Source organism: Pantherophis guttatus, chromosome 2 (assembly GCF_059756535.1).
Source record: "Pantherophis guttatus breed Tessera chromosome 2, ASM5975653v1, whole genome shotgun sequence".
Lineage (NCBI taxonomy): Eukaryota > Metazoa > Chordata > Lepidosauria > Squamata > Colubridae > Pantherophis > Pantherophis guttatus.
The window spans coordinates 124328656-124351990 of record NC_142064.1 but is presented as its reverse complement, the minus strand read 5'-3'; the positions used below and the strand labels follow the sequence as shown (position 1 = coordinate 124351990).

At 40.1% G+C, this 23335-nt stretch overlaps 1 protein-coding gene and 1 long non-coding RNA gene across 8 annotated transcripts in view; one reads left to right on the top strand and one right to left on the bottom strand.

Annotated features, from left to right (window-relative positions):
- OLFM2 (olfactomedin 2) overlaps positions 1-19934 on the top strand; it is a 245883-nt gene extending 225949 nt beyond the window's left edge. For all 7 annotated transcript variants that reach the window (XM_087886655.1, XM_034419343.3, XM_034419341.3 and 4 more), the window contains 2 exons: positions 1218-1324; positions 18602-19934. In XM_087886655.1, coding sequence (XP_087742781.1) covers positions 1218-1324; positions 18602-19279 — 785 coding nt within the window. In that variant the 3' untranslated portion in view covers positions 19280-19934. The remainder of the gene's footprint in view (positions 1-1217; positions 1325-18601) is intronic.
- On the bottom strand, positions 335-23335 carry LOC117666584 (uncharacterized). The gene is made up of 4 exons (XR_009621813.2): positions 23223-23335; positions 22938-23095; positions 22550-22678; positions 335-416 (listed from the first exon to the last, which is right to left on the bottom strand). It is a non-coding gene; the product is annotated as an uncharacterized LOC117666584 (long non-coding RNA).

Genomic DNA, 23335 nt, shown 5'->3' with positions numbered 1-23335 from the left:
CTAGCTTCACCTTTGACCCATATGTGTAGTACCTAGCGTAACATTTGACCCATATAGACTGTATTATTTCAAATCCATTGAAAGTAGATGGAGGAGACTCCATAGGATGAAGAGATTAGGAGGTAGAATTATGAATTTGATTCTCTAAAGATACTTCAGAATACATGGGAGACCAAGCCTAGCAACTCTTTAAAGCACTCACATCTTTTTCCCAAGATCATGCAATTGTTTTCCACAGTTACTTGTGATCTGGAGGAAAATGTCTTCAATTTAAAAAGTTGAAGCAATGCTATCCTGCAGGCATCGAAGCATTTTTTGAGAACCATATGCCAAATGCTGCACAATCTTAACTTTTAATAATTTGTGAGGGATCCAGACATCTTCAGAGTTCGCTTTCAGAATTCACTTCATATATCCTGTAACAATAATGTTAAATGTCAGTAGTGTTAAAAGTCTTCTTTTGACAAATACACTTGGGGGAATATAATTACTTGTTTATATTTTTTAAACCTCATAAATTTGAATTATTCATAGCAGAGAGTGATTAAAAAGTGCTTGTCTTCCAAGTAACATTAAGAGAAGAACAGGGCAGAAATTGTCTATTGAGAAAACAAAGATCAGTGGAATGATTGGGCACAATTTAATTTTTAAGCTATTGAAATTTAAGAATTTTAACAGCTCATCACTTACATATTTTCCTGGGATTATGGATTGTGTTATTGTAGTTTCCGTGTTATTATTATTTGGCCCTACTGTAAAATAAAAGTCCACCGTTTTTCTGTTCTTAATGAGGACACAGTGTCTTGAGCTAAGAAAGGATACAAGATTGATTAGAAAACAAAATCTAGCTTCTAGGCCGCAGTAGGACATTCCCTGCTTGCATCTAACCACAGAACAAACATGCCCTGGTAGCATCTCTTTCAGTTTTCATTAAGTTGCCAGCCCACAATGAGACAGGTTTAAATCATCCTTAACTTGCACCAATATTAAGGCAGCATTTTTCCATTCTTGCACTTTCTAAGGGCAGCTTACAGTTGCGTGAAACTTTTTTGGCATTGTCACTTGGAGGGAATTCATGTCAGTGTCAGTTGATATTTCGTGCTAGTATATTTTTCCATTGACTCAGGAATGAGTGGTCAGAGGAGAAGAAAGATTTAATTCAGAGGTGGAGAAAGATTTCTCGTTCTCTGTATCTCCTTCTCTATTTTGCATTTCAGGTTGTGGAAAACTCACTGGAATAAGCAACCCCATTACTATCCGAGCATCTGGATCCAGATTTGGCTCTTGGATGACAGACACCATGGCTCCAAGTTCTGACAGCCGGGTGAGTGCGCAAGAAGAAAGTGTTATCTTCACCTTGTGTTTAGGTAGTCTCAAATTTGGGTTATTTCTAGGGAATCAGGGGCTGAATTAAATAGTTCCTTGCTTAGTGCCAGCAGTAAGCTGATGTTTTCTGGTTCATTTTTTTTTTCAAATCCAACACAGATGGAATAAAATAGACCAACAACAGCAAATCCTCCCCACTTATTTGATTTTGTTAGTGAGATATGACATAATAAGCACAATATGCTCAGCAGCAGTAGAAAGCATAAGCTGTAGACAACACCTGCTGCTCAGCATGTTGTTGTCTCTCTCACTTGCAAATGACAGCATTAGTGCAAGGGAGAGAAAAACAACAAGAAAGAAATATTGGAAGGCCATCTCTGGGGGGACTAAGAACTAGGGAAAGGAAGAGCACTGTGAGGGTAGCCTCACTTTGTTACTTGTGAGGAGGGAAACCTATGATTAGCAGATTTGATGTATGAATGTGTAGATCAGGGGCGTCAAGCTCGATTTCATTGAGTTCTGCATCAGGGTTGTATGTGACTCCTGGAGGGAGTGGGGGCATGGCCAGGGTAGGCATGGCCAGCTCGACGTCACTCAGGTCAGGGGCACCTGTGGTGGCCCGAGCGCTCTGCCAGCGAAAACGGGCTCCCAAGCTCTGTTTTTGCTGGCAGAAGCACCATGGGCCAGTCCTTCGCTGTTTCCAGGGCGGCCCCGCAGGCCAGATCTAAGTACCCCCAGGCCGAATCCGCTCTGGGTCTTGAGTTTGACATCTGTGATGTTGATCATATCTCCTTCTTTCCATTTCTCCCTGTAGTTGCTAGTGTAGTTTTGCACTAGTGAAGCATGATTCACCCACTGAATCTTTTTTACTCATTGAAAAGACATAACAATGCTGAGTTTCAGCACTGTAGGCTATAGCATAATTTTGCCTGACACGGTCTTTTCTCTTCTTCCTCCATCCAGTTATTATGGCAGTGGGCTTGGATTGTTACCCTGCATATCTCTGGAAGAAGAAAACAACAGCTAGTGGGGAATTTAATTTGGAACCAAGTTTTTGTTGTGAGGAAAGAAAATGGTACTTTTCTACCTGTTTGCCTAGATGCAGAGTAACTTCCATTATCAGGTTCATAAAAGAGGGTTCGGGATCATATCTGTATCGTGCTATACTTTTATTTTCATGCCTTTATACACACACACACACACATATATATATATGTCTTCTTAAGTCTTCTTAACATGACGCGGGAAAACACCCAAGATTTTAATCTTTTGCATATATATATATATGTATGTAGGTCTTTGGTTATTCGGGTCTTCTCCCACGTAAAATTGGAAGTGTCTTGGCGACGTTTCGACGAAGTCTCATTCATCATCTTCAGGCTGGTGTTCTTGGCTTCGTGCTTCCAGGAGCAAATGTATATGTATATATGTATATATGTATATATGTATATATGTATATATATGTATATATGTATATATGTATATATGTATATATGTATATATGTATATATGTATATATGTGTATATATGTATATATGTATATATGTATATATGCATATATGCATATATGCATATATGCATATATGTATATGTATGTATGTATGCACTCATCACTTTTCTATAAGAGTCGGCCAGATGTAGATGAGGCTTCAGAGGTGATAAAGGAAAGAAACCTTTTGCTACTGGGTGATGGGGGAAGAAGGGCAAGAGGAATTGGAGGATGGAGAAAGCACTGCTGAGAGTAGCACCCACAGGAATCCTCCATTCAAAAGGCTTACAGCATTGGAAAAAACCACTAGGGCCATGATGGCAAACCTATGGCTTGCGTGCCAAAAGTGGCACGCAGAGTCATCTCTCTAGGCACGTGAGCTGTCACCCATTGCTCTTCCGGGTTCCGGCCAGCTGGTCTTCACGTGCACAGGAGCACCAGAAACCAGAAAAGCAGACACCTGGTGCGCATGCGCGTGCCGGGAAAATGATCTTCCAGTTTGTGGCGCACGCATGTGCACCGGCCACCTGGTCTTCCGGTTTCTGGTGTGCATGTGCACATGAAGACCAGCTAGCCTGTGCGCATGCATGTGCTGAAAACCAGAAGATCATCTTCCTGGCGCATGCATGTGTACTGGGCGGCTGCTGTTCTGGTTTCTGGCACGTGTACACATGCACTCCCGTTTCAGCACTCGGTGCCGAAAAGTTTCACCAACACTGCACTAGGACACCATATACCAGAGTATATTTCAATCTCAGGGCCATTGCTGAATCTTGGCCATGAGGTTGAAATATACTCTGGATTATAGTTCTGACAATATGCCAGGCAAAATTGGAATTGCAATATTGAATTTAAACATATTTCTTACCATTTTGGATGGTTCTCCTACTAATCTGAACACTTCTTATTTCCATTCATGCATGTATGTGTGTGCGCGCGCTATGCACGCTGTGCGTGCTGTGTATATACACAGAAAAATACAGAAATTCTTTTTTTTTTCCAGTGGGAGCACACAATTCCTGTGGTCAGCATCTTTCACAGTTTAATTTATATTGGTTTTGCAGTTTGCCTTAATTGATGTGCTATGAGAAACATTTAGCTTTGAAAGTGGCTACTCTGGTCCCTGGAAAGTTCAAAAAACCCTTATTGTAGGCAATATTGGGAGAAGGAATGGATAACAAAAAAAATATGGATTGGAAAGTCATCTTTGTAATGGTAAGACTGAATAAAGGGAAAGAGGTGCCGTGTTTTCAAGTCTTGCCCATCAACAGCTGATTTGTTGCTTAACAGTTTTGTAATGAGAAGGCTATAAAAGGGGGCCTAATTTCATGCTTGTGGGATGAATTTGGAGGAGAGATAGAGAGTAGGATAGAGAGATGGGAAATGGAGAGGGGGGAGCAGAGACTTGAAATAGATTGAGCATAGGAAGGAAATGAAAAGGGCAATGGCCAAAGTCACTTCAAGTGACAGATTCAGCCATCTTTACAAATACGTTCAGATCTTCCCATCAAGTAAAAGAAAGAGAGAGGGAAGGAGAGAAAAGAGGCCCAGAAAATGAGAGGATGGTCCCCTTGACTTATACTGTACAGCCAAACTCCAATAAATTATACTCAAGAGATTCAGCCCTCTGAACCCACACAAAAAGGCTTTATCTCCTTAATGTAAAAATGGGATAAACAAGCTTTTGACAGCCACGGACTTGTTGCTTCATTAATTAATGGGTGGAGACTGTGGAAATTTGATGCAAGATGGCTGAGGATGCCTCAGGCATTTAAGCAGGGTGGGAGTTTTCTGATTGGACAGATTTGGGATTTCTTGGTCTCCCCCACCCCCCAATAGTGTTAAGTGTATTTGGGTTATACAATACATGGCTAGTACCCAACATTCTTAGAACCTTAGAATAACAGAGTTGGAATGGACCTTGTAGAGTATCTAGTTCAACCCCCTGCTCAGGCAGGTGACTCTATACCATTTCTGACAAGTGACTGTCCAATCTCTTCTTCAAAGCCTCCAGTGATGAAGCACCCACAACTTCTGAAGACAAGCTGTTCCATTGGTTGATTGCTTTCACTGTCAGAAAATTTCTCCTTATTTCTAAGTTGAATTTCTCCTTGATCAGTTTCCATCCATTATTCCTTGTCTGGCCTTCTGGTGCTTTGGAAAATAGGTTGTCCCCCTCTTTTCTGTGACAAATATTGGAACACTGCTATCACATCACCACTGATCCTTCTTTTCACTAGACTAGCCATGCACAGTTCTTGCAACCGTTCTTTATATGTTTTAGCCTCCAGGCTCCTAATCATTGTTGCTCTTCTCTGCACTCTTTCTAGAATCTCAACAACTTTTTTATAGTGTGGTGACCAAAACTGGATGCAGTATTCTAGGTGTAGCCTTTCTAAGACTTTAAAGAGTGGTACTAATACTTCATGTGATCTTGATTCAGTCCTTCTGTTAATGCAATTTAGGATTGCATTGGTTTTTTTGGCTGCTGCTGGCTCATATTTAATTGATTATCCACTAGGACTCCAAAATCCCTCTCATAGTTACTGCTATTAAGCTAGGGTTCACCTAATCTGTATGTGTACTTTTTCTTGTCTAAGTGTAAAACTTTACTTTTCTCTATATTGAATTTCATTTTGTTAGATAGGGCCCAATGTTCAAATCTGCCGAGATCCATCTGGTGGTGATGCCATCTATCCCATTTTTTTCCAGCTTACCAAAAAGCAGGTTGTGGTCTACTTTGTCGAATGCCTTGCTGAAGTCTAGGTATATTATGTCCATAGCATTTCACTGGTCTATTAATTTAGTCACTTTGTCAAAGAATGAAATAAAATTGGTTTGGCATGATCTGTTTTTAACAAACCTGTGCTGGCTCTATTTGTTTCTAGATGTTCACAGATTATTATTATGTCCAGTATCTTCCCAGGTGTTGATGTTCGGCTGATAGTTTCCTGTGTCTGATTTTTTCCCCTTTATTGAGGATGGGAACTATATTAACACTTCCAATCCTCAGGTAGTTCTCTGGTGCTCCAGGAATTTTGAAAGATATGGTACAATGTTTCTGAGATGACATCTGACAGCTCCTTTAATACTCTGGGAAATAATCTGTCAAGACCCAGTGATTTATATCCATCAAGATCAGACAGCTGTTCTCTTACCATTTTCTTGCTTATTTTCATTTTTATTTCTAGTCTGTCTTTTACAGTTATGTTTTTGATAGGTTGGGCTATAGTTTCTTTTTGCATGAAGACCAATGCAATGATTGAGTTAAGCGGCTCTGCTTTCTCTCTACTACCTGTTACTTCCTTGCCGTCTTCTCTCTTTTGTGCCCTGACTGTTTCCTTGACTCCAAGGAGACTGTTTCCTTGACTCCTTCTTTATATGTTGAAAGAAACTTTTTTTTATTATCTTTTTTGAAGTCTTTGTTTATTTTGAGCCTTTGCTTTCCTGACTTCATCTTTGCAGATTCTGGCTAACTGTGATATTCTGCCTTAGTTATGTGTCCCATTTTTGTACTTATCCTTTTTGTCTTTCAGTTTATCATAGAGATCTTTGTACAACCATGCTGGTTTCTTCTTGGATTTCTTGTTTTTCTTTTTCAGTGGTATTGTGCTGGAGTGGACTTTTATGATAATATTTTTCAGAGTTTCCCAAGCTTCTTGGGTTATTTTCCCCTTTAGGATTTTTATCCAAGGAACCTTTTCCAAGCTCTCTCTGAGTTTGTTAAAATCAGCTCTTTTAAAATCTAAGAGTCTGGTATGATTATGTTCTATTGCTTATATTTGCATTATGTTGAATTCCAGCATGACATGGTCACTCTCACCCAAGATTCCTGTAATTTCAACTCCTTCCATCACTTCTTCTCTGTTAGTAAGAATTAAGTCCAATATGGTTGTCCCTCTAGTTTCCTCCTCTATGTTTTGGACAACAAAGTTGTCAGCTAGGTTTGTCAGGAACCTATTCAATCTCTCACTTGATGCAGAATTAGTCTGCCAGTTGATGTCAGGGTAATTAAAGTCCCCAATTACTATTGCAGTGTGTTTCCTACATATATTTGTTAGTTGGTTAGCAACAAGTACATCTATTTTTTTCTGCTTAGTTGGGTGGCCTGTAAGGGAGTGATGCAAAAGAACTGCATTCACATCTGCCAGTTGTTTAAGGTACCCTTAGGATTCTGTAAAGTCATGGGGTGGTGATCCTGAGCAACAGTCTGGCAACCTTGGTCCATCTAGTTTGGCAACATCTACACTACTAGCCATGATGGTCTAGGTTTTCTAAAGAGCCAGGGCATGTGCTTGACTAATTTGGGGGTTTTTCCCCCATGTAACATGGAGTTTTCCTCTACAAGGGATAATGGAAGCAATTGGTACCAGGAGGAAGTAATGCACAGAATCCCAGAATTAGAATCTGGAGAGTGTAATCTACATTAGCCATGCAATAGCACTTAGAGTTATATACCGCTTCACGGTGCTTTATAGCCCTCTCTAAGCGGTAATGAAGTTGCAATGAAGAAGCAATGATGAAGTTACAAATAATAATAATTGAAAAACAGAAATCTAGGAGTTTCCATGGAAGGACTCAACCCATTTGCTATTTTCCCTGTAGCCCAGAGACCCCTGCTCACTCTCTCCTGCCATCTGACTGATAATCACCAGTGAAAAGGGAATTGGACTAGAAGACCTCCAAGGTCCCTTCCAATTCTGTTTTCTGTTATTGTATTAATAGCTTTCCCTGATGTGGTTAAAGAGAAAGCCATTACATTCAGTAGGCAGAAGTAGCCAAGTTACTCTCCCCAACCCCGCTCAATGCCATTCTATTCAACCTACTCAACCTCTCCACTCATGTGGCTCCATTGAGGCCAAGATAATTCTACCCCTTTCTGAAGGAAGAATCTCCTTACAGGAGAGAGAGAGGGATGACTTCAGAGGAACTGGAAAGATGTCAGGGCAACAAGTCTTCATCTTGTAGTTCTATATCATCCCTCAATTTCGAGTGGAGAATCCATAGGCTGAATTTGATGCATGCATTTCAACGCATAATTTTCTTTGCAGATTGCCCTGACCTTGTCAGGGGTTTTCAAGATGTTGTGTTATTTTATCTATCCTTTAACTGCCACAATCTTTCCATGGTGGTTTGCTGCATAAAAGCAATGCAATTCATAGCCAATGATATTCATAAAATCACATTAATATGCATAGCAATTTTAACTGAACCAATTACAATAGCATAAAATCTTGAAATGCCCCTCAGCCAAAAGAAAATCAATAAAAATCCAGACAATAGAAGATTTTTGGCTTTTGTTTCTGTTTTTTACCAAATCTTTTAAAAGCAACCCTAGTTTGAGCCTGGTTTATATATCTTGAGAGAAATCTCAAAACCATGACCGTGATGGGCCTGGGCTGAATAAATTGTATAAATAAAACACCATCAAATTTAAGGGACAACCACAGATAATGCCTTTGTAGGTCTCCCCCTCCCTCCTGGTTAATCTTTCCCCCTTGTTATTTCTCCAGTTTTCTTTAACGTAGTACAGTCAGTAAATGGCAGGATATAAATCAAACAAGCCAAAAGACAGATAAATAACAGACCTTCCTTATTGGGTGAAAACAAATGTTGGGTGGTTTGAGATTTTTATTTCAGAATTTGGGGGTGGGAGGGGGGTCAGCTGCCTTCAAGTCAGTGTTCACTCTTCCCAATTCCCAGACAAGTCCTTGCAGTTTTCATGGCAAGTTTTTTTTTTTTCTAGAAGTGGTTTTCCCTTGGCTCCTTTTGAAAGAGAGTGGCTGATCCAAAGGCACCCAGCTGGCTTTGTGCCTAAGGCATAACAAAACTTTATGGCCTCATGGTTTCTAGCCTGATGCCTTAACCTCTATACCAAAATGACCTCCCGCTCCCGCCCCCTCAGGAAAAATAGGGTATTAAAAAATGAAAATATATTTAGAAGGCACTCCTTGCTTGTTGCTGTTACAAATTATAGAACCCACAGTGTTGCTGTATGTTTACTTAGGAGTCCCAAAAAGGTGCTTTTTTCAGGAGGCAACTGGACTTTCTTGTTTTTTCTTTGAAGGCATTTCACTTCTCATCCAAGAAGCTTCTTCAGCTCTGAGAGGATAGTGGGGGAATGGAAGGATTTATACTCCTTGCAGACAGTTGGTAACCTGCATCCTTTTAGAGGGTCCTTGAAGCACTTGGAGGTTTATCTGTGTCCTTGTTTTTCCTCTGGAAATCCATTCTACTCCTGCACCATTCAAAGGGTGTTTATCTCAAATTGTATGGCTAAAGGTCTGTAGAGATTCTATAGATGATGAACACCCGTTGAATGGTGTGGGAGTAGGGATGGATTTCCAGAGAAAAAACTGCAGACTACAGGAACCAGGAACACTACTCAGGCGACCCTGAGGACATAGATAAACCTCCAAGTGCTTCAAGGACCCTCTAAAAGGATGCAGATTACCAACTGTCTGCAAGGAGTATAAATCCTTCCATTCCCCCACTATCCTCTCAGAGCTGAAGAAGCTTCTTGGATGAGAAGTGAAACGTCTTCAAAGAAAAAACAAGAAAGTCCAGTTTCCTCCTGAAAAAAGCACCTTTGGGACAACTATGACCTGGATGACTGAGAATTTCTACAGACATTGGGAAGGTTCTTATTACCTAGAGCAAGATGGCAAACTGTGATCTCCCCCCACCCCCATGATGTTGGTGAGCCACAACTCTGACTATCTCTTGTCATTGATTACGCTGATTATGGCTGCTGTCATTCAGCATTATCCAAAGAGCTGGATTCTCCACCTCTGATATAGAGATTGGACTGCCATCTGTCAGAAATGGTCTAGGGTCTCCTGCTTGACTAGACTAGTTGGACTAGATGACATATAAGGTTCCTTCCAAATCTGTTAATCTGTTAATGAGATTTATTTATGGACTTCCATGTGAATTGATGTTGAAATGAATAAACTTGAAAGCCATGCTATATTTTGTAGAACCACTGTTTCCCAGTTTTCAAGGACTTGGCAAAATGTTTTGAATCTATGATGAATGATTTATGGAGCAGAAAACCTAACATCACCCATCTTGCATCCGCACACAACAATGCATATCCAACTGAGCTTCCCAAAAGAGAACAAGGAATACTTGGTCTCATCTGATCATCTTCCAAGCATGAAACCAATCTTGCCTGCTTCTTTGCTATCACAACATTTTTTCAGTTATTAAAAACTACTCAGGCATTTAATCAGGAGAAACGAGTGAAAATGTGCTTTAACTCAGTAAATTAAAGGAGATAAAACTTTTATTAAAACACACATAAATCATCTGTTAAGACTGAGATATGTTTACTCAGCCTCCGCAGCTGAGCTTCTGGGCAACATAAAGCTGCGTAGAAATGATTGGGAGGAGAAATTGGGATGGCAGGAAGCCCACACTGTGTATTTGGAGAGCCTTTAGAAGCTGATATTTGCAGATCCATTTTTCTCCAATTATGGAATCATGGATAATGAAATGAATTAGCCAAGTATGAACTATTGGCCATGGTGGCTGACAACCATGGGCAATGTAATCCAGTGCATCCGTAGCATACCAGGATATGGACAACTGAGTTACACTGCTAATGCTTTTCATGAGTACAAGCAGCATTGTATGTTTTATACTGCCCATTTGTGAAAAGGTATGTAGTTCAAGTCCTAGTAGTAATTATGTAAAATATAGTGGGTTGCTTTTTGGGAATGAGCTTTTCAAGCGGTCTTCCCCAATTCTAAAATGCCCTCCTTCATGAGGAACAACTCGACTCTAATTTTGGCATTGTGCAAAAATGTTTTTATCTTCCTAGGCCTTTTAACAGTATACTTTAATATTTTATCAACTCTGCAGAGTTAATTCGTTTTACTTCGGTTGCTTTACTTTTTGCTGCTTAGAAATTGTAGCTGTTTGCATTATTAGCTGCTCCTGTTGGTTTACATTTTTAATTCATGTTTTTAGGTAGTGATTTGAATGTATTTGTGTACGTCCCCTGGGGAATAACTTCATTTTGAGTAGGCAAAACATAGGAAAGTTTTAAATAAGTAAAGACCAGCCAGCATGTGTTGGATACAGATTCAGGTCTAACTTTCTGCCTGAAAGTTGTTTATATGCAATGTATTAATTACAGTTGGCTAGTTGTTTATGAAAAGAATTAGCATACATTTCTGTCACCTGTATTTTAGATTGCCACAATCCAAGGAAGGCTGAATTACATTCAAACAATTGTATTAAAAAAAATGTTTAAGGCATGAGATATGAACAGGAAGAAGAAGCAGAGACAAAACCTATTCATACCAATCCATTCACTGTATCTCACCATACTTTTTTTCCTTGCTGGCCTTCCATTCCAAGCCCATACATTGACTCATCCATTACCTTTTGTTCTTTTTGAGGATCTCGTTGACTCCATCCATCCATGACATTTTAGCCCTTTCCCTTGGCTGTCAGAACATTGCATATATTTCCTAGTTGGTGGCATGCAAGTAACAATAGCTTGACCTGTGGGTTAATCTGTATGAGAAATCCTAACTTGCACTGAAGAATGTGTATATGTTGGGGTATATATGAAACCCATTTTTTATGCTCATATAATATTGCATTGTATTGAACTTTCTGAAAGCATTGATCAGATCTTAGTATAAGAACTATTACAAGGAATCTGTTTCCATGGCTGGCTGTGCAAATCTATGAAGATGCCTCCTATCTAAGAATCTAGCATTTTCATCAGAACGATTCCATATGCCACACACACATTGCATACACACACACACTGTTATGGTGAGGCCATAGCAAATGTTCCTAGTTTATATAAAATACTAGCCATGGTTTAAGAGAGAGGTAAAATGTGGTGGCACAGTTAAAATGTTGGACTAGACTTGGGGAGTTCCAGATTCAAGCCATAGAAGATTCAAGTCTGCCATGGAAATACATCTGGATGACTTTGAGCTAGTCATTCTGTAAATTCATCCTTTCTCACTGGATTGTTATTTTGAGGATAAAAAGAAGGGAGATTCCCCTGTGAGTGGGGTAGGGTTTTAAGAACTAAAATGCATAAACATTGAAGACTGGGCACCAGCTTCCTCTCCTTTCAAAGTTTTATCTCTTTGAGGCCAATTGGGGAATAATGTTTATTTGCATCTTCACTCAGTTTCCATCCTACAGGACCTATATAGTGATCAAGCAAATGTTTGCAATTATCTTTTTTTCTAGCTGACATTTCCCTCTGGGGCCTCAGAAAGCACTTAAGTCTCCTTTGAGATATTTTGCAGGTTTCCCCCTTTCCCTTTCTTTGGAGAGAATACAGGGAAAGAGATTTTTGAACTTCAAAAGATATCCTCACTTGAGTTTTCACGAGAGAAAAGCTACAGATTAGATGCTGTGCAGAACCAGACTGAAGCGGGGAGATGAAGGCAGCTTAATATTTTAAAGAGGAATGAAAGGGAAACAGATCACTGGAGATGTGGGCACTGCTCCCTTTGTGTCCCAGGATCAGGCTACAGACAGAGAAACCTACAGCAAAATGTCTAACCTTGGCTTCTCTGTTTCACAAACTTTGGAATCAGCAGCAAAATTTATAGTTTTGGCATTTGCTCAGGGCTGAGGAAAGAGCCAACGGTGTCCCAAGGACCTGTAGCAACCAAGATGGAACAAACATCTCTCAATTTTTACATGCCAAAATGCCCTTTTTTCCATCTCTGACTTTCCTCTGCAACCCTGACGATCGGGTTACTTGTCATCTCACCAGGATTCATTTCCTGCCTCAGCACCATTCGAAAGAAAAATTGGAAACAGAGAGCAGAGAAAAAGAAACAAGTGAAAATAAACTTGGCAGGCAAGAAAAAGGTTAAGCAATGCAAATGTGCCCCCATGCTTTAGGATTATGGACATTAGCCTAAATTATTGGAAATCCCCTAAGAAATTACTCTGGGCAAATTGTTTTTGCTGATTGCACTTCAGCTTCTTTAAGTCAAAGATTGCCCTTATTCATATGGCATCAAATTAAAACTGGGTGTAAATGGCTTTATAACTTGTGGTCATCAAATGTCTCCAGGGGTAGAAAAAAAATTGCCCTTAGCGGTACCAGTAGCAATTCTTTTAAAGGAATTAGAGAGGATCAGAGAAGATTTAAATAACTGAAGCATGAGAAGCCACAAATATTGCAAACTGCTTAACAGATGATTCAACAAAGAAAGATAAGGTACTCGTCTAGCATCTGTGGCCACCACCCAACAATTTCTCCTTAAGAATACCCATAAAGCTTTCCCTGGCTTTGAAATAATGTCTCAAGTAGCTTCTGTTTCATCAAACTAAACAACAGATGCTTTTTTAAAAAAGAAGGATCCTTGATCTGCTCAGCAAGACATCAAGCCTGGTTGGATCATAAGGATACAGCATGACCTACCTTGAATGTTTTTTTATCCAAGTGAAAAGTCATTACAAACATTTAATAAAATAAAATAATAAAACAAAACAAAAGTTTAATGTGGGCTTTCAAGTAGCTCCATATATTCTTGAATGCATCAAGGGGAATGGAATCATCAAGTAAACAGACCAGTTAAAGTGATCCAACAGGGAGACAGGTTAGAGGTAGCAAGAAATGTTTTGCAGAGTCACAGGGTATACCATCCAAAAATAGAACAAAATGAGACAGAGTTGCAAATAATTTGCATACAGTAAAATATAATTTAAGGGGGAAAAAACTGTGTTAAAATTAATCTTGTTATGACTCCTGTATCTGATTTGGCCAAATATGATATTTGACCTGGAGATATTGATACTTGTAATGGATCGCTTTATTCTCAGGGTCAATCACAGCAAACCATCGTGGTGCCAAAACAATGACCCATATACAAGGCAAAGGCCGCTATGACACCCTTTCGAGGAATGAATTGCAGCATTTATAAGATGTCACCTTTGTGTATCCATTGCACTTCCCTGAACGAGTATTAACACCACGTTTATTTCTTCGTAATGAAAATTACCTTTAGGGGAGTTTTCTCTGAAAAATGGCCTGATCATGGTCATCACAACCAGTATGCTGTTACTAATTGGGTTTCTACATGGTACTAAACAGTAACGTAGATTGTCTGGTTTGGGCAAGTGAAATGTTTGAACCTTGCTTTTCTAAAATATGTGCTATGGCTTGGTGCTGTGTGTTAAGTTGGCCACTGTGACTAATTCAGTAAGTCAGACATTAACATCAGGTGTTAAGTTTGGTTGGTGACCATAATACAATTTCTGTTCTCTTTTGCACTGTTTGTTCTGCTAAGTGTAAACCCAACCTATTTCCAGCTTTTTATACGTGGTGTGGTCCCATTCTATGACCAAGCATTATTCTCAGCATCAGCAGAAACCCACTCTACTTTTGACCCCTCTGCATGTCTACTGCTCTTTATCCCCATCTTCTAGCATCCTAGACAATTAAAAGTGCCCCAGTATCTTTGCTGAACTTTTAACTCTTTATATGTTGCCTGTGGGATTGTTGTATTATTAGATCCTATGCACCTGAATCTGGGAGTACTGGCTTTTAAAATTATTATTACTTTAACTCCTGGGCAATTGGCTACATGCCTCCAAATGATCTCTTCTACACAACTGTTGAATGTCTCTTCCTCCCAGCCCCCATTTATTTTCCCTTTGCTTCAGGCAGTATCCTCTGCACCAAAATCATCGTGTGCCTATTTTTCCCAGTCAGCAAATACGTATGGGTGAGAGCTACAATCCTTTCAGATCTCCTGCTTGCCATCATTAAATTACAGTCAATGATTTATGAACAGCTGGCTCATTTGAGAGGTTCTTGAAGATTCCCGTTTGTCAAGGTGACCCCCACCTGCCAATCACTATCCTGCCATTACTCTTTAAGTGAGATGTTGCCATGTGGATCCATACAGGGCAGCTTTATCCAGACTGAGCTTTTCTGATATAGTAGGAGGATCCCGGCTCCCCAGGCCTTGTGCCAGGCCCAGCTATGGCAAGCTCTAGAATGAATGGAGAAGTTGCCATTCATTCAATCTTATTACGGGTTGCGCCAAATTTATTTCTTCTTGTTTTTTTTTTCCTCTTGCTTGACTGCAGCCAGATAGCTAGCAAAGGGAAAGTAGCACCGTGAGCAATATTAGTTCATGGCTCATATTTTGAACACAAACTTCCAAACACAGAATGAGCAGGAGAGATCGATGGCTGTATGAGAGTACTGTAAAGGACTCCAACAGCAGCAGGAAATCTGCACGTCTTCAGTGTGGCCTATAGCTGCACGGATGCAGGCAGGATTTATTTCTAATTTGTAGGTGATTAAATAAACTCATCTTCCCAAACAAGATTTTCATACCTGGACCCAAATGCTGAATGCTAGCTAAATCACCACTTCTTACTCATACTAAAATTCATTCCTTTTTGTAAGGACATCCTATAAAATAAAAATTGTTGTCTTGTTTGGCTCATCCTTACAAAATGCTGGTAGCTCACCGTGAATGTCTTTCCCTCATTACAGACAGCCACATGGGCTGGAAATAAATTTTTCTTTCTATAATTGGTTTTTTGGTTTTGGTTTTGTTCTTGTTATTATAATCCAAAGCACATGATCTGTTTACTCAAGAATTTCAAAAGAATCCCCTGACATCAGAAAATTAGTGACAGAGCCCCTTCTACTCAGCTGATTAGAAATGTAAGATCTAAGAGACATAAAGAAAAATAGACGGATGAACGGAACCCCAGAATTTGGAAGAGATCTGGAACTGAGGAACTAGAAAACTTAACAGCAGGAATATTTATTTGAAAAAAAATACTTCCCATTGCTAACGCCGGGAAATGAATACCGCATTCTTACACCAAGAAGCGCAATCAATAAACAAGATAAATTCTGCAGCGTTGGGTTTAGGTGAGGGGGAGGTCAGAAAGTATCAGATTCATTCCTCTTCGTCTTCTAGATTGTGCTTGCACCACAAACAATATTGGCAAACCACAAAAGTACCTTGGCAACCTAAACAATATTTTTAAACTTCTTCAGCTGTCAACCCTGGCTGTTAGTCAGGCTAACAAAGGATGTTGTAGCTCAAATAAACTGCAGGGCACCATGTTAGAGATGTTGGGGAAGATAGCCATTCTGACTCTGTGGGAGGTGGATATTAAAATTTTGGCCTTTTCATCCTGACAATAATGATGGTGGTGGTGAGGATGATGGTCATCACCACAGTGATTGTGATTTTAGTGCTGCCGAAGGATACTTCTGCATAGCTGCGCATTCTCAAGGAACCCTTAAGGCAATAAGAAGAGTCAAGATTTAAAACATCCAACGCAGCTATTAGAATGGATGCTAAAAACAATGTGCTTGTAAGTTTGAACACTTCAGTACAGCCACAGGCTTTCTTGCCCTCTCCAGCAGTTTCGCAATGCTTGAGTGTCCTCGTTGCTACTACCGCTAAGCTTGGCCAGCAGAAACTGTGAATTCTTTGCTGCTTTTCTTTTGGTTTCAAAGAAAAACCAATAACTGCTCTGTTGGCAAAGCTGTCCTCTAATCCCACCTAAAGAGAAAGATACTTTGACGCACTGACTTCAACAAGAAGGGAGAAAATTCCAGGAGATGGGTTGTGGAGGGAACTCCCACCCCTGAGAAGATCCCTGCCCCACAGCTCTAGAGGACATACCACTAAACTGGTTTCAGAGCATATCCTTGAGACCAGGAATTGGATTGACTGGGCTGCTGGACCGTGACCATAGGGGTAATGAGGGCACAGGAGCACAGTTGTTTCGGTGTCGAAGTGTTCTTGTTTTCAGGTGGAGTGAATCTGGATGATTTTGGCATCAGAGCCACAGGATTCCTTTGTGCAGCAATCCAGATTAGGAAGAGAAAAGGTGATCAGAGAATACATGACAGGGCATGTAGCCTACGATGTAATTCCTTTAATCAAATGCATCTTTTCTTGGGGGGTCACACAACAGAACAAGCCCAAGTAAAGGTGCATCTCTCCTTGAAGGAGCTGTCAAAGCACTTTTTTGCCTTGGAATTCAAATCTCAGCACACACCTTAAGAGAATTTGACATTTGAGAAAATGTACCATCATAAGAAAAGCTCATACCAATGATTACTTATTCCATGATGGTACTGAGAAACGTTCCTCTATGATGCTATTTCTGTCCATTGTTCAACGCAAGTCTTTCCCTCCTTTGAGCAAATGTCCACTGCCTTGATTTCAACCACTTATAGTAAATAGTATGAAATGATTTGCATCATGTCCTTCTCTTAGAAAAAAAGAGTTGATCTCTTAATGTGTCAGGAAAGGAACTGTGTGTGTGTGTGTGTGTGTGTGTTAAATTAATTAAAGCCTAATTAATATTTGATAAATAATCTTGAATAGCTTTATAGCAAAAAAAAAACCAAACTTTTTTTGAGATATATGTCGTATCAACCATAAATATTCATTCATTCATTTTGCTAGGCTTACATCCTTCTCTAATCATTAATTGACTCTGAGCAACTTACATTCTTATCCTAAATAAACAAGGGGTCAAAATAACAAAAATAATCAATGCTCAAATTGTAATAGTACAAAAATAATAATTTTTGTAATAGTACTATTAAAAAAGTGTAATAGTACAATTTTCCAATGCTGAGAAACCCTATATTAATGTAGATTTTACACAAGAGGAATCCCTTTCATATCATCTCCCCCTCAAAACCTATGTTTCCAGTATAGTAATGGCTGCCTTTTGAAAGCAGTGTTCCGGTCAGGAACACTGGCTGAGCTCATTATCAATTAGTCAGCTGCTGCCAAATTCCAGTGGCCAAGGTGGGTCTGATTAGGATATATGATCCTGTGGGATGGTATTGAAGCAGCTGCTGTAAAGCTTAAGAGGCCAGAATGTCTCAATCAGGAAAGTTCTCTTTATATTTCAAAGCAGGGATGATCATCCCAGAGGCAATATATAACCCTCTGAGCTGCAAAACCTTGGACAACCACATGATGGCAGTAGGTGGTTAGCGCTAATGGTCATCTGCATCTTCAGAAGTAACTAGGTAGTCCTTGGGACTTGAACCCAAGATGATAAAAATTTCAGGTTTAGGGTGCAATCCAGAGGTGGTATTCAGCAGGTTCTGACCAGTTCTGGAGAACCGGTAGCGGAAATTTTGAGTAGTTCGGAGAGCCGGTAAATACCACCTCTGACTGGCCTCAACCCCATCTATTCTCTGCCTCCCGAGTCCCAGCTGATCAGGAAGAAATGGGGATTTTGCAGTAACCTTCCCCTGAAGTGGAGAGGAAATGGAGATTTTACATTATCCTTCTCCTGCCATGCCCACCAAGCCACACCCACCAAGCCAAGCCATGCCATGCCAACCAAGCCATGCCCACAGTAGTAAAAAAATTTGAATCCCACCACTGGTGCAATCCTATTTTTGAGACCAACTCAAAAATCAGCCATCTTGAATTCAATAGACCCAAGTTAGTATCTATAGAATTGTAACTTTATTGGTATCTTTGCACAACACACAAATCACAAAGAATCCAACCACATTCAAGCTGAGCATGTTTTGAGGGGGCAGATAGTGTTATTTGCTTATACTGTAGTTCTCGTGAAACCTCCCCCCCCCCAAAAAAGGGGGGGGTTGGGTGAAAAATCCATGCTTTAGGGCACTTTTACTATTGGAAAGTTGCCATTTTGATTTTTAGTTTGGGCCTGAAAGTATCTTTGGCTTGCTCTGCTTTTTCTCTCTCCACTGTGGCCATTGGGAAATTAAAAGTGTTGTCTCATTAAATTCATTATGTTTTTCCTCAGGTGTGGTACATGGATGGCTATTACAAAGGCCGTCGTGTCCTTGAGTATCGTACCCTGAATGACTTCATCACAGGGCAAAATTTTGTCCAGCACTTGCTGCCTCACCCTTGGGCAGGCACTGGCCATGTGGTTTTCAATGGATCCCTCTACTACAACAAGTATCAGAGCAACATTGTGGTGAAGTACCATTTCCGTTCACGGAGCGTTGTTGTACAACGCAGCCTCAACACGGCTGGCTACAACAACACATTCCCATATTCCTGGGGTGGTTTCTCTGACATCGATTTCATGGTGGACGAGAATGGACTCTGGGCAGTTTACACCACCAACCAAAATGCTGGCAACATTGTGGTGAGCAGGATGGACCCCATGACACTGGAGATACTACGCAGCTGGGACACTGGCTACCCCAAGAGGAGCGCAGGAGAATCCTTCATGATTTGCGGGACCCTCTATGTGACAAATTCACACCTGGCTGGGGCAAAAATCTATTTTGCCTACTACACAAACACTTCTAGCTATGAGTACACAGATATTCCCTTCCACAATCAATATTCCCACATATCCATGTTGGACTACAATCCCCGGGAGAGGGTTCTCTACACCTGGAACAATGGCCACCAGGTCATCTACAACGTGACTCTCTTCCATGTTATCAAGACTTCAGGGGAATTATAATACTGTGATCAAAGAGACCTGAACAAGCTTGGTGGTCATTTTGTTCATTTTCTCTGTTATCTTAGGGAGGTTGGGGGGTACTGCCACCAAATTTTGGTCTAGGAAAACTCGGTGGCCTGGGAAAACTCCATAATGCCATTATTTCTATATAATAAATGAAATGAATTTCATCTATCTTTTTCTTTCTTTCTCTTTCTTTCTTTCTTTCTTTCTTCCTTCCTTCCTTTTCTTTTTCTTTCTTTTTCTTCTTTTCACTTTTTCTCTCTCCTGTGGTTGATGGTGCATGGATCTGATTTGGGGCTTCTTTGGGTGGGGAGGGCTTTATTTTATTTTATTTTTGGATTGATTTTATTTTACTTATTTACCAATGGCAAATAAAGACAGTCTCATTGAGATTGGAAGAGTTTGGGCCTTTCTTGGTTCAAACGAGTCACTTGCCTCAGAGAAATGTTTATGGAATATGATGGTTAGCTTTTCATCAAGAAACTCTGCATCTTCACCAAGCAGCAGCAGAATCAATTTTGTCTTTGAAGCAGGTTCTTCCTCTAAAACATTTCCCCATACTGCTGAAGTTGATGTTATTATCTACCAATTCTCATAGCAAATTGCTTGTCTTTCTCCAAAGAGAACATTTCAATAAAATTCTTCAGAGTGAGGTTCCTTCGCTTATCTTGGTTATGAGGAGACTGAAGGGTAGACACAAATATCCTTCTTTCATCATAGCAGTCTGCAGCCTCCTGACATCTCACCTTTCAGTTAGAATCTAAGGAAAGATGTCATGGAGAAACTTCTCCTATTGAGACTTTTTACATCAAGAAGTAGGGGCCAGCAGGAAGCTTTAGAGCACGGGAGAAAGATGCCTTGGGAAAAAGCAACATCCGCTTTTTCCAACGTCTCATGGAAATAGAATTCCCGACTCACATTTATCAAAATACATTGAAATATGAATGTTATGCATGAGCAACGTTCAGAAATGTCTGATTTGGGGGGGGGGGGGAATAGTATTGGGGAAAAAAATAGGTATTCAAATTTGGATGTAACAAAGCACTTGTGAAACAGGACATGAATTTATTCATTTCCTCTTGTCACTGTTCAACAGTCCAAAAAGTATGCTATACAATGGCTTGTTTGATGACAAGCATATCAACTGCAGGTGGGGAAGGAGAAAGGAATGGCTCAGAGAACAGAACAGAAAGCAAAATGTTGAAAAACAATGTATATGGGAAGGGAAGGGAAGGGAATATAATGTCTGCTTTGCCAGCAAATAGTCCCAGGTTTAATCCCTGTCCTTTCCTATTAAATAACATTGAAGTACCATGTCAATAATTGTCAGTCAGAATAGGGCTCACCAAGGAGATATAAGAAATGCAGATTCGCCCTCCCTTTCTTCTCTCCAGTTCTTCCCCCCCCCCATGCTTTCATGTATCAGCTGAAACAGAATCTCCAGGTGAGCTATGGACCAGCTTCAGAAGGAGAAGGATGTTTCTGCCTGCTCAGCTGATTCAAGAATAACCAGTGCTTTTTAAAAATTTAGCAAGGCTTAAAGGGGAAAAAAGGCCTTACTAGTTGGGAGGCAGCTTTTTTAAAAAAAATTAAGAGGCACAGTGGAGTCCCTGAAGATGACATTCCTTCAGCATGCCTTCTTCCTTGAACTCACTGAATAAAACAAATTTCAGAAAAAGCCTAATCTGGGCTATCCATCATTACTTGGTTACTACATGTTGCACAAGCCTTCCAAATGGATCACTCCCTCCAGCATGAGTTGCAGTCCATATAGTTCAGCGACACGTGGCCATCTACAGATTCCCCACTGCTTTTGGAAAAGGCTTTTCTTGCAATGGAGCCCGTGAGTAAGTCAACGTGTCTGATCTACTATAAATGTAAATCAGAGTGTCTGACCTGGTATGAGATAGCTTCTCAGGAAGCAGGCAGGCTTACAGCAAATTATTTGTACCATGTTATGCAGAGACAAAGTCTGATGGGCAAAAAAAGTCTTAAAAGAATTCAGAATTGTAGGCAAACAAGCTCTGCCTAGCCACAAAACAAAGGGAATGGAAACTAATTCAGAAAGGTCAGATAGATCTTATGGATTTAGTGTCCCTTTCAGTTGCATGGAGCTCCACTCAAGGACACATCCCTCAGACCTTCCACTTTGTCCCAGCTAACAGTGAGATGAGTCCTGATGAGCAGTTTCATAATAAGGTAAAGGTTCCCCTTGAACATATGTGCTAATCGTTCCCGACTCTAGGGGGCGGTGCTCATTTCCGTTTCAAAGCCGAAGAGCCAGCACTGTCCGAAGACGTCCCTGTGGTCATGTGGCCAGCATGACTAAACGCCAAAGGCACACAGAACGCTGTTACCTTCCCACCAAAGGTGGTCCCTATTTTTCTACTTGCATTTTTTATGTGCTTTCAAACTGCTAGGTTGGCAGAAACTGGGACAAATAACAGGAGCTCACCCCGTTACATGGCACTAGGGAATTGAACCCTTGTTCGAAAGTTTCATAATACAGGGGGAAAATTCCACCTAAGGTGAAGCTTGCTATTATTCAATACTAGACTTTACACTTTGTAAGAAGAAAATGTTTCCAATGAATGTTCATTTTGGTCAAGGCAGCTAATGATTACTTTGCTTAGTTGCAAAGCTATGTTTTGTCATAGTTCCCGGTAAGGTTTCCCTTTGTCTAACAGAGGAGCTATTTCTAACTAAGTTATAGAAATAAGGCAGTGTTATATTTACAAGAAACTCTTACAATTACCTAATTATATACCCTTCAGTTGAGTACCTGGTACCAGATGACTCATGTAAATTCTATTGTCTAGTAAACATTGAAATTAACCACAGGAAGAGTACCTGCTGCCAGCTGAAGCATGGAAATCCTATGAAACTCACCTGATGTTCTACAATTACATACAGATCAGTCTAAGTATATATTTAACTAAGGAACCTTGCTCCACCATCTTATTGATCCTTTTACTCTACAAATCTTTTCTGTTTTCCACCCACAAATACGTTCTCTCTCGTTTAAGGTAACATGGCTCAGTTATTCTAATTCTGCCTTATCTCTTTAACTGAATTAGAAATTGAGCAGATTTATTTGCAGTCAGCAGAGCACAGAACATCCAGAGAAATGACTGATGCAGGAAAACAACAAGTCTACTCTTTCAGAGATGAGAGCTGTAGATTCAGGAGACTTTTATCAGTTTAATTAATTTTGCTGGACAGACTAGCAGTCTTTAATAAGGTCACTAGCAATGCTTTCGCACATACCTCAAAAAGTGAATACTGTTGCAGTCCAGGTAAACCGAATTCAGCCATATTTGCCTCTTTTCTTGGTGGCTTGCTCAAATAGCTCATCCATTGCTGTTCAGATGAATGGCAACCAATGCTGTGGATTTTCTTTGAAAGGAAACGGCATAGCTGAGTTGCTACAAAAATGCTCTGCAAATAATTCCATTTTACCCATTCCCAAGGAACTTTGCAGGTTGGAAACCAATTAGGAATATGGAGATGTTCTTATAGGGGAAAATGTTTTTAATCACAAGAGTGAAAATACAGCACCATATTTGGGCTGAATGTATTTCTGGGGTTGAAGGACTGAAGAATTTGCCATTCAGAAGAGATTGCTGAATGATGCCTCCCACCATTCCTCGCTTACCTGCACTAGAAACTGAAGTTTATTTACTGAAGTGGCTCTTTTCAATAATGTAATATTAATAATAGCTTTTAAGATACATCTAAAGGCAAGGAGAATCACATAAGTAGTAGAGCCGCTGCGGAAGCATACTCCAACATATCCGAGATGCATACAGCCTCCTTCAAAAAATCAAATTAAAAGAGAATCGGTGTCTAATAGAGTGGAAATAGATTTTTTTTTTTTACTTTAGATCATTTTTATCCTGCCTTTATTATTTTTATAAATAACACAAGATTGTGAACATACCTAATAGTCCTTCCACCTCAATATTTTCCCCACAACAACCACCACCTGTGAATTGGGCTGGGAGAGAGTGACTGTCCCAGAGAAACCCAGCCGGCTTTCATGTCCAAGGGACT